Below are 12,500 nucleotides of genomic sequence, written 5' to 3' on the forward strand. Positions count from 1 at the left end.
TTGTGTAACAGAGCTATTCATAGACAGGCTATATAAATAGCACACTATTCCCCCCTACACATGCACATGGCCTCCATGCTCTGGACACCGTGTGTGTGAGAGTGTGTGTGTGAGTGAGAGAGAGAGAGAAATCCAGCTAAAAAATAAAAACGTGCGTGAATCACATGCTAGCGTGTGTGACATGAAAGAGTGATGACTAATCCAAGCCACGTGTGAGCGTTTCGCAGAAACAGCTGGCGGAGACACAAGTCATCACTGACAAAAGAAAAGGAAAGCAAAAACAAAACGGCCACCACTCCGTAGCCTGCGGCGGGATTAGTCACGGCAGCTACGCTGAACGTAAACAGGACGTCTCACGAACAAAACGCTTAAACGAGGAAGAAAACAGACACTCGGAGTGAGGAAAGACGGTTGAAATAAACCTTTACAGCACCGAGGAGCTCACAGGAAGTCATCACAGACGCTGCAGGACTGCTCACTTCCTCTTTCACACTTGGGACGTCCGGCCAACGACTAACAAGTGTGCTGCGAAGCTTTTCTCACAGAGATAGCCATGTGAACATTCTCTCTCTCTCACACACACACGAACACAAACAAAAAATCTTTTCCTCCCATTTTCTCCTTCGCCAAACACACTCTGAGGAAAGAGCTGTCTGCCCGCTTCCGCATACATGAGCTCAGAGACGCTGTGACTCTTTATAGAGCGAGAGAGAGACAGAGAGAGAGAGAGAGAGAGACAGAGAGAGGGAATCATGGGGATCACAACCTCCTGATTATAGGGTAGAATCCGACTCACTTCAGAACTCAAATCAAAACAGCCAATCAGAAAGAAGCTGTCTAAGTGCATTTATCCTCCAAATAGCAGGAGCAGAAGAGTGCAGAGGTGTAAGGCCTCACCTTGTGCGAGTAGTGCGGGTCCATGATGCGCGCCAGGCCGAAGTCTCCGATCTTGAGCACCAGGTCCTCGGTGTTGACGAACAGGTTGGAGGGTTTGAGGTCTCTGTGCAGGACGTTGGCCGAGTGGATGTACTTGAGTCCACGCAGCAGCTGGTAGACGAACAGGCGGGCGTGTTCCTCCGAGAGCGGGCCCTGATCCAGCACGGTGCACAGGTCTGTCTCCACGTACTCCTGCACGATGTACACAGAGTTCACCTCGGTCAGAGAGCTGGCGTCCTCGCTCAGGCGCCGGCCGCTCGGCCCCAGCGTCTCGAACACGCGCACGATGTTGTCGTGGTCGAGGCGGCGGATGATTTTGATCTCTCGCAGTGCGTGCTTGACGCTCTGCGCGTCCGTCAGGACGATCTTCTTCACTGCGACGCGCTTGTCGCAGTCGCGGTCCACCGCCGAGAACACCAGGCCGTTCCCGCCGTACCCTAGCGGCTTCAGGTCTGTGTACCGCGGGCCCAGGTCGAACCCGTGGATGTTCATCAGGCTCTCGAATTTCTCCGCCATTTTACGCAACAAGCACCAGAAATGTGTTTTATTATTATTATTATTAATTATTATTTTCCTCTCTTTAAAAATTCGGAGGTTTTTGCGACACGCTGTTTGAGCAGTGAGGTTTATTTTCTGCCTTCTTTGTGGAGGAAAAAAAAGAATTTCCCAAAATCAGCAGAAAGAAATTCTTTCTCACAGCTCAGGATGTGGTAATTATCCAAACAGAAAACTTTATTTAAACTAAACAAAACCGGCACTAATCTCCGAGTCCAGCCCCGGAGCGAGTGAGGGAACGGAGGTGAGATCAGTGATGAAATGCAGGTGTGAAAGCGAGTACCAGCAGCAGCAGCATCCTCACAGCGCAGATGCCTTCAGTGTACGACTGGTCCTGAGCAGCAGCAGCATTACGATCCTAAGGTGATAAACTGAGCACCGTCGAGTCTGATGCGTGTGCGGGGGGGGAGCGGGGAGGAGGTCGGCCGAGCTCAGCACAAACGCTCTCCCTCAGTGATCAGGTGGCTCCAGCTCGCCGCAGTCGCAATCGAAGCTATCCTCCATTTTAAAGCGGGGTTTCCTGCGACAAAACACACACACACCAAACACGGTGAGTCTGGAAAACCGTTCTCCCCTGCAGCGTTTAGGTACAAATCATAAAACTAACTATTCATGAGTTACTGCATCAAAAAGTAACGGCACCCTATAAACGGCAGAGGAGGAGGATGAGCACGTGTTTCTGCACGGCATGGAAAATAAAACAATCTCCGCTTACAGCTAGTCCTGAACCCGTAGGTGACGCGTCGCACCCGGACACACACACGGACATCCTGCTCGGATTCAGACAGGAAAAACCACGCACCGGCCAATCGGAGTGCATGGAGGTGAGTCAGTACTAACCAATCACAGCGCAGGGGGCTGTGTTTAGGATTTGTCCTAAAGTGTGGAGATTTTCCATCGCCAATCATGATGCACTTCATTTTATATCGGCTGTAAAAATGTTTAATATATTCGCACACAAAAGTACGAAGAAACCGCGTTTACTAATTTCGACATAAACCACGCCCACTCGAGCGTTTTCTCAAGCCTGTATATTCGGGCCTGACGGGATTTCACGATCGCAGACATGAACGCAAAAATCGAGCAAATTCACGAATATTCGGAGTGGCGTGCGATTTAAAAAAAGAAAAAAAAAACAGGCCGAGACGTGACATCACGACGTGCGCTCAGGAGAATCCCTCTTCCATTCACGTGCGTCAGACATGAGTACAGCTAAAAGGTCTCGGTTACAATCACATCACTGCGACACGAGGACGGACCGTATAATTCATTTCCTCAGACGTGATTCGACATGTTTCCTGTGCGGAGAAAAGCCTACACCTAAAAAAAACCCAGCCTGGTTTTAAATTCTGTTCATCAGCATGAATGTGAGACGTGTGTGCTTCTGCACGAGCTTCTGCACGAGCTCCTGCACGAGCTCCTGAAAGGCTTCGCTGTATTCGGTGTAATCTGTCCATCTAGAGCCGGAACATGTGGTCGAGAGACAATCGCTTCTTCTAAATGTGTCACGGATGTTTTAAAAAAACAAAAAACCCCCACCACAAACCCAACCTGAATAAAAAGGGTGTGGTTATCCTGTGTGGCGGTGATACCGGGTGTCGGTCGACTGTGACTCTGTGATCAGTCTGACGTCAGAGCGATATCCGACGGACACACCGTCAAACCCGAGAGCATTACACAACCGACCTCTAGGAACTTAACGAGAAACTAAAGGACATGACACACAGAAATGAATCATTAAAACACTCCCTGACTCTGACGTTGTTACTGCGAAGAGCAAACCATCGTCACTCCTGCGCCGTGAGGACGAGGAACTGCTTCTGTCTAATCACAACCCCAACGCCGACCGCTCGGCGAACTCAAGATAAAAGCGGACATTCTAATGCAAAACCTGTGCGCTCTCGGACTGAAGGTGTGCAGCGAGCGCCAGCGCGGACTTTAATTAAAACGCGCTTTGGAAAAAACCACACACGGGATGTTAACGACGCACTGATCTGAAGAAGAAACATCCTGAAAGAACAGCTCTAGTGCTTTGAATAATCCCGTGTCGTAGTCAGAAGACAAAAACTATTTTTTGACGCTCCAACTCCTCCAACACTCCAAAGCATGAATAATATTAAGATTTAAAATTCCTGGGTCTCTGAAAGGGAGCACTTGCGTTACATCATCGTTAGAAAGGAAGAAAAAAATGATTAAAAAAAGAAATAAAAAGAGAACAGAAGAACAGTGTGAGAAAAGAAAGGAAGAATAATAATAAGGTAAAAAAAATTAATTTTGAAAAAAGAGAAAGAAGAGTTTGAAAAGGTTGAGAAAAGCAGAAAGGTAAGATCTGAAAGTGTGTGAAAATAAATTAAAAGAAAGAAAGAAGAGAAAATGAAGTGAAAACGATGCGAAAGCAGGAATAAAGAAAGCAGGTACACAGAGGTGGAGGTCTGTGTAACGTGTGGAAGGAGTCTCCAGTGCCACATGTCTTCAGGACAGGAGTTTACACTGCGCTGTGGCTCCTGCGCTAATGTGATCAGCTGTGTGTGTTTTAAGACAAAGAAGAAAGGATGCTGAGGGAAGGAGTGCAGCGTTACAGTCAGTGTACTATCCAGCGGGGAACGAAAATCTAATCTCAGTATTAGATTAGACAAAGCGTCGCTTCAGGACCTAATCCCCTCAATAACACCAAGTTCAGCTTTTATAGCAGTGTGGCATTTATACAGTGTGTGTAACTCACCCACTTCCTCATCATTAACACACACACACACACACACACACACACACACACACACACACACCCCTTTACCTGGATAGCATAATGACAGTACAAGACCATTAGACACAAACACACCTTTACACACCCATTCCTCCTGTTACACACTCTCTGCTTCTGTGTGTGTGCATGAGTCTGTGTGTGTGCAGATCTGCAACACTTCCATTTTATGATTAAACTCAAGAAAAAAAAGAAACTTATCAGCTTTACAACATAAGCAACTCTAACATGTCCACTGTGACCCGCAGTAAACCGCCGTAACCCGCTATAAGACGCCGTAACCCGCCATAAGACGCCGTAACCAGCTATAAGACGCCGTAACCCGCTATAAGACGCCGTAACCCGCTATAAGACGCCGTAACCCGCTATAAGACGCCGTAACCCGCTGTAACCTGCTATAAGCTGTTGAAACATGCTATAAGGCGCTATAACCTGCTATAAGCCATTGAAACCTGCTATAAGCCGCTATAACCTGCTTATAAGCCTCTATAACCTGCTATAAGCCGCTATAACCTGCTATAAGCCATTGAAACCTGCTATAAGCCGCTATAACCTGCTTATAAGCCTCTATAACCTGCTATAAGCCGCTATAACCTGCTATAAGCCATTGAAACCTGCTATAAGCCGCTATAACCTGCTTATAAGCCTCTATAACCTGCTATAAGCCGCTATAACCTGCTATAAGCCATTGAAACCTGCTATAAGCCTCTATAACCTGCTATAAGCCGCTGTAACCTGCTATAACTCTCTCTCCGTATATAAGAGGACCGAAATAACCCCAGCACAAATCCAGGCTTTCCACAGTCACTAATCCCACTCACACACACTCACACACACTCACACTCACACACACTCACACACACTCACACACTCACTCACTCACACACTCACTCACACACTCACTCACACACTCACACACTCACTCACACTCACTCACACTCACTCACACTCACTCACACTCACTCACACTCACACACACACACACACTCACCCTGCACACTCACCCTGTCTGCAGCACAGAGAAACTAAGGGACTGAAACTGATCAAACTGATGAATCTCACTCTCACACACACACACACAGACTATCTTAACGGGTTCGAGTCTAAATGATATCCAAGGTTCCAGATGTGACCTGCTTCATTCTGGAACAGATTCACAACAAGTTTTAATAACACCCCCCCCATTTATTTACAGAATCTCAGAATAAAACAACTCTTTATAGCTGAGAGAAATTTAGCTCACAGCTAGCAGCACTTATCCCTGCACATATCCAGACAATATTTACAACACAAAAAGATTTCCAAATAAGGTAACGTATGTTACTATCTCCTACACAAGACAGGAAAATAAAACGAATTGTTTTATTTATTTACAACCGTATCATTTGTGAGTTCGTACTAGCCGCATAGGCTACACATCCCATCCGTATACAGACCTCCCACTCGGATTGGTTTGTTCCAACGTCAAACCTAGTCCTGAGCGGAAAAACGCACTGTTAGCCAATCAGAGCGCATGAGGTGAGCCAGTTCTAGCCAATCACAGCGCAGGAGGCGGGATCCGTCCTAAAACGGGTAGGAATCTACAGTTTGTTTTAGCGACATGCGGCACAGTGAATTACTAGAAAGATCCAGGGGATTGTTTATCTGCTACTACAACCACTAAACGTCGTAAACGTCATAAAGAAATTACTTAGATGTCGAAAATAATTACAAATATATTTTTTGAAAAAGACAAACGCATAATATTTGATGCCGAAAAAGCGCCTCGCGCGCTGAAACAAAGGAGACCGTTGTTAACAGACGGATGCTAACTCGGCTAGCCGGGCAAGACACATCTCCTAAAGGAAAATATATACCAATAAAGAAACCCACAGCGACTTAAACAACATTTAAATATAAGTGATGTCTCATAAGAACGTTTACATAATAACTTACTGTTCTTCCTCGTGTCATTTGGGGGATTTTCCTTCCTAACCGAACGCGCTCGGTTTTTCTCTTCCTTCCCCCTCGGTCTCTGAGCGCCATTCACATTACTGCAGCGATGTGGAGGGGTGGGCGGAGCTTACAACGTCAGTCATTCGAGTACCGGGCGGAGCTAATGCGTCACACGAATGCCGGAAGTAAAGACCATCATTCATTAAAGTCATGTAGTGATTATTGATTTTATTTCCACCTAAATAAGCAGGGTTGTGGGGTTACTTTAAACATGTATTCCATCGCACTTACAAATTACTTCATAAAGTATCACAATACGAAAGTAATGTAATCTGATTTTAGTATTTTTGCATGACTTCAAGGTCACGTCTGTAAATAAATTCACTGATCTCAAACACTGTTGATTTACAGCTTATTTTAGAGCTTAAAAAGCATGTTCAATGTCCGGATTTGTTTTTAATAAAATAAACACATTTGTTGCTGTCAAGAGAGAACCGGAGCTATAATCCTGCAGCTGTCTGTATTGTGTTATGTCAAAAGCAGGGCTCCAGACAAAAACAAACAAAAAATCTATTAAGGAGGCTCCTATAAATAAGAAAGAAGAAAAGAAAAGAAAAAAAAAACAGGCGCCAAATTATTTTAAGTGCCACATAAGAATGAAGTTACGTTTAAACTGTTTAAAACATTTACGTTCCGTCATCCTGTCATGTGTGTACTGTATGTCTGGCCTCCTTTTACAGCGTTTTCATACATGCTCGCTTAAAGTGGGAACTCCAGGACTTTTCCAATGTGAGAACGATATACTTGTTCTTTACACAGGACCTGAACGATATACTTGTTCTTTACACGGGATCTGAACGATATACTTGTTCTTTACACGGGATCTGAACGATATACTTGTTCTTTACACGGGGTCTGAACGATATACTTGTTCTCTACACAGGGTCTGAGCCGGTGTCATTGACCGTAATTACGTCAGCATCACTTGGGCACTGAGTGGAGTTTGGCCTCCTCCTCCTCGCCTGTTTTCAGAAAGCCAGCGTTTGACACGTGGTCCTGGATCAGACTGTTCCAGTGATGATGTGTGTGTGCTGATCCGGATCGAGTCTTCCGAGGCTGAATTGTGTACTTTTGATTCGATCCTGTTTTGAGCAGAAAAGCCACGTTCACACCGAGCAGCCAGCACTGGTAGGACTACTAATATCTCAACTGGATGCATTCTGCTCGGCGCACACGCCGTGTCGTCGTCACGCATCCAGTCAATGTTTCTCCATTAGTAATGTCTGAGAGGTAAATCTGGTGAAAGGCCGCTCTTCACGTGCAATCATGCAGGCGGTGTTGAGTTTTGTTCAGCTCCTTCCTTTCGGGCTGGTCATGTTGTTCCCATGCACGAGACACTGCTTTTTTCTGTGGAGCACTCTGCGATTACATCGTCATCAGCTTTTTTACCCTTTCGACCATCGCCCTGTTTTCTCACGGTCTCTTTGTTGAAATGGTTCCGGTAATGAAATCAGTTTTCCCCGCTGTTTCTCTGCACACGTTGGAACAAAAGTCACAAAACACTTCCTGCGTGTGACGATCATACCCGAGCCACGCAAACTCTTCGATCCAAGAAGTCTTAAAATGCCGTGATGTACTTTCACTGGAGTTCACTGATCGACACGGAAAGATGATCCTCCGTGCCCGTCGTTTTCTCTCTCTCATGCTGGCACACCTGGAGCCTGCTTTTTTGTTAGTACGCGCTCCATGAGCATATATTAAAATACTTATTTATTCAAATGTTTCTTTAACTGTTTTAAGAAATGATTTGGTTTGTTAAAAAAAGATCATGCCAATGCTGCATCACAGAGCAGTGAATAGTTCAGCGGTGAAAAGTGAATAGTTTACTTTTCTTATGAGGAATAAGTGATCGCTGTGTGTGTGTGTGTGTGTGTGTGTGTGTGTGTGTGTGTGTGTGTGAGAGAGAGAGAGAGAGAGAGAGAGAGAGAGAGAGAGAGCCATTCTCAAGCCCTTAAGCTGTTTATTGCTGTTAGTCTAATTAAGGATGTGCTGATACTGTTCTGTTCTTTCTCAGTGTGTGTTATTTCAGCAGCTTGGGAAAAGCCAGAGTTCTTCTCTGCCGCGTTCTCACGTGTACCCGAGCTCCGTAACTGCTGTGTGTAAGTCGGTACTGACTGAGTGTCTCGGTGTACTTCAGTGTTTCCTACACGTTTCTGGGAAGGAATGTGTAAAGCACAAACTTTTAACGCCCACACTCTATTGCGCTGTGTCACTTCCTGTCACTTCCTGTTAGTGTTGAGAAGGTCTTTAGAGAACTATTCAGATATTATTACATGCTTGTTGACTTCCCTTTCCCCAGTCCCCTTTCCTTTAGTATTTCGTCAGCTCAAGTGGAGTTCATCAGAGCGCCGGCACCACTCCACATCATCGCAGTGCTCAGATTACCCAGAATGCACTGCAGTCTGACACACCTTACATTTCAAACCTGGAACAAAGTGGTGGGAGAATGGGACCCATAAACTACCCAACCAAATACCTTCCTACCTACCTACCTGACTAACTAACTAACCAACTAACTGGTTGACCAACCAACGAACTGACCAATTATCCAATTAACCAACTAACCAACTAACTAACCAACTGCACGACTGCCCAACTAACTAACTAACTGACCAACTAACTGCACAACTGTCTAACTAACTAATCAAGTAAACAAGAACCCAACTAACCAACAACTAACCAACAACTAACCAACAACTAATGTAGATAAATAAAACAAAGAATAAAAAAATACAAAATAACTAACTAACCAATGAAGTAAACAACAACCTAACTAACCAACAACTAAAGTAGAATAAGATCAAGAAAAACACTAACTAACTAACTAACTAACTAACTAACTAAGATAAATAACCAATTGTACAAGTAATTAACTAACCGGTGAAGTAAATGTCTACCTAAATAAACAACAACTTAGATAACCAATTAAACAAAAGCAATTAACTAACTAACTCACCAACTAACTGACTAAGAGACTAATAACCTAGCTACATAACCAAGTAAATATCGAAGTAACTGACTGATCCAGGAAACAACCACCTAACAAAACCACCACTAAATCTGACAAATAACCAATTAAACAAAAATAACAACTTAAGTAAATAACAACTAACTGAGTAAATAAATAAACAACTCCCTGTCGTGTATCAAGAAACTCTGGACTCCACTTCCCATCAGCCACTGCACTGCACTAGCTGTCACGTGACCACCTGCACCTGACTCAGGTTTTGTTAATGAGCACTCTGTGTGTGTGTGTGTGTGTGTGTGTGTGTGTGTGTGTGTGTGTGTGTGTGTGTGTATAGTCCTTGTCTGCACTGTTTGCGTGTCTTTCGTTGTCCTAGACTCTCGTCGCTCATGTCTCGGTGTTTTGTTTCATGCCACGGTGTTCGGTGTTATTCCAAGTCGTCTTCGTGTCTTTGTCTCATACTACGCGTGTTTAAATAAATGTCATTATCTGCACTTGCTTCTGGCTCGACCTCGATACGTGACACTCCCGAACTAAACAACAGTGAAAATGATATAAATAACTAACTCGCATAAACAGTGAAAGGAGTAATAAACATATAAGAGAGTAATAATCTGATCCTGTAAACAAAGACCTTACTAAACAATACAATACAGCGATGCATCACCAAATAAAAGAGCGGTTCATAACGTTCTTCACGGTCCAGAATAATTTGTTCTCAGATGTAGAGTCTCTATACGTAAACGCTCATGAGGCACGTTTCTGAAATAGTGTTTTCACTCAGTAGTGCCCCTGATGGCCACACCGGGACGGGTTGGGAGGTTGCGGGTGGTTTTCCGGAGGTCCGGTGAGGTGATTCGGGCTGCACCCGGGTTGCTAGCGCTGAAGGTGAGTTACATAACCGTGATAATCTCTGCTGAGCGTTGTCTTATCTCTGCTTTTCTCAGACGTCACCGAGTGAAAGACTTTCCACCCGAGGCAGTAAACCACTGCAGGAATGTTCCATAATCTATGGTTTACATAATCTAGAGCCGATTAGCACAGTTCAGTGGAGAACCACACACACACACACACACACACACACACACACACACACACACACACACACACTAATTACCATATATTTAATTGAAACAGTTTGTGCTGTCCCATAATTGCTGCTGTTGTGTGTGTGTGTGTGTGTGTGTGTGTGTGTGTGTGTGTGTGTGTGTGCTTGTGTGTCCATTCTACTCTCAGAACAGGCCGCAAAGTCCTGGAACATTCGGGATCACTGATGCAATCTTGGTTGAGAAATATGAGTTGATAAAACTTTTATTGTTTGATAACTGATAAAACTTGTTCATGTCATGTTGTTTATTTTATTGGCACCCTTTTAGCCGATGCTTTGTGCTACGTCCCTTTGCCGAGATACCAGCTCTGAGTCTTCTCCTATAACGCTGATGAGGTTGGAGAATACATGGTGAGGGATCTGAGAGCGTTCCTCCATACAGAACCTCTCCAGATCCTTCACATTTCAGGTCCACGCTGGTGGACTCTCCTCTTCAGTTCACCCCACAGGTGTCCTATGGGGTTCGGGTCAGGGGTCTGGGATGGTCAGGGCAGGATCTTGATTTTGTGGTCAGTAAACCATTTCTGTGTTGATTTTGATGATGTTTTGGATCGTTGTCCTGCTGGAAGATCCAACCACGGTCCATTTGAATCTTTCTGGCAGAGGCAGTCAGGTTTTCCTTTAATATCTGTTGATATTTGATATAGACCATGATGCCATGTGTCCTAACAAAATGTCCAGGTCCTCTGGCAGAAAAACAGCCCAAAACATTAAAGATCCTCCTCCATATTTAACCGTGGACATGAGGGACTTTTCCATATGGCTACCTCTCTGTGTGCTCCAAAACCACCTCTGTGTTTATTACCAAAAAGCTCTATTCTGGTTTCATCTGACCGTAGAACCCGATCCCATTTGAAGTTCAATATAGACACACGTCCAATTCCAGGTCGATTCATAACATTTCCAGTCGACTGGAACTTCTTAATTATTGCCCTGATGGTGAAACGGGCGTTTTCAATGCTTGTGCTATTTTCTTATAGACACGCCCCATTGTGTGAAGCTCAACAACCTTTTGCCGCACATCACAGCTACATTCCTCGCTCTTACCCATTGTTATGAATGACTAAGGGAATTTGGCCTGTGTGTTACCTCATATTTATACCCCTGTGAAACAGGAAGTCATGGTTGTACCATTTCCTGTTCCTACTCACCCAGGTGTACTAAAAAATGTCAAATATCAATGGGAATACACTTCAAATGTATTTTTCCTCATATGAATTCATAGGGGTGCCAATAATTGTTGCACACCTATATTTAACAAAGCCTGTTTTTTTTTGTTTTTTTTGCTAAACCTGTGTTGTGTTTGCAGTTGTTTGATATCCATGAGAGCAGAATATTGTGGCTCCGCCCCCACCGTCGTTTAGCCTTTTTTTACAGTAATAAAAATCGTTTAGTTCGGTTAGAGAACGGACGCTACAATTAAACGCGTCTGCTCGATTCAGCACGAGCCGAACGAGTCCGAGTCACAGCTCAGATCGGCAGGCGTCGGATTTCATTCATCACGTGACGAGAGTGAGGCGAGCTGACTGACAACACGATAACGCTGGATTCAGAAGTTCCACGTTTAATATAAGGCAGTTGTAATAACAGTGAACCCCCTGAACTGCTGCTAGTGACAGCTGCTAAGGTAATGCTAGCAAGCCAGTTATAGTCAATACTGTAGATTACTATAACTAGCTGTTTAAGGTTAGCTAAAACAGAAGATAGCTAGCTAGTTATAATAAATGTAGTATTTAATAATACAGTGAGCTAGCTTAGATGTTTATGTTTTGGCTAACATACTGCAATGATAGCTAGCTAGTTCAAGTAAATAAATGATTATTTTTAATAAACAAATAAGCTAGCTAGCTTGTGTTTAGCTGACATTCTTCACTGTAAAGCTAGCTAGCTGATTTAACAGCAGGATAAAGTGAACTAGCCTTCTTCCCCCAGTTTTTAAAGATATTTCTAGTTTAGGTTAGTTCTATAGCAGTTCTGTGACTTTCATGTGAGTGATTTTAGTCAATGATGATGATGATAATAATAATAATAATAATAATAATAATAATAATAATAATAATAATAATAAAAGGTTATTAAAGCTGATGTTTGTGTAATCTCTTTAATGCTGTGCGTGTACAGTCTGTTCTCACGTCCATGCCAGCATAAGTCGGATCAAACAACCTCGATGCCCATAATGCCCT

The 12,500-nt window shown here is 44.0% G+C and overlaps 2 protein-coding genes across 3 annotated transcripts in view; one reads left to right on the top strand and one right to left on the bottom strand.

Moving 5' to 3' along the window:
• Nucleotides 1-12,500, top strand: part of tmod2 (tropomodulin 2) — a 120,086-nt gene that overhangs the window by 59,219 nt on the left and 48,367 nt on the right. The window lies entirely within an intron of this gene.
• Nucleotides 1-12,500, bottom strand: part of mapk6 (mitogen-activated protein kinase 6) — a 23,087-nt gene that overhangs the window by 10,192 nt on the left and 395 nt on the right. The window contains exons 2-3 of one of the 2 annotated variants that reach the window (XM_017466066.3): nucleotides 6,185-6,344; nucleotides 898-2,011 (exon numbers count right to left, since the gene is read on the bottom strand). In XM_017466066.3, coding sequence (XP_017321555.1) covers nucleotides 898-1,452 — 555 coding nt within the window. In that variant the 5' untranslated portion in view covers nucleotides 1,453-2,011; nucleotides 6,185-6,344. The remainder of the gene's footprint in view (nucleotides 1-897; nucleotides 2,012-6,184; nucleotides 6,345-12,500) is intronic. The other variant, XM_017466067.3, reaches the window with a different exon arrangement.

The sequence above is a fragment of the Ictalurus punctatus genome, chromosome 4 (genome assembly GCF_001660625.3).
Source record: "Ictalurus punctatus breed USDA103 chromosome 4, Coco_2.0, whole genome shotgun sequence".
Lineage (NCBI taxonomy): Eukaryota > Metazoa > Chordata > Actinopteri > Siluriformes > Ictaluridae > Ictalurus > Ictalurus punctatus.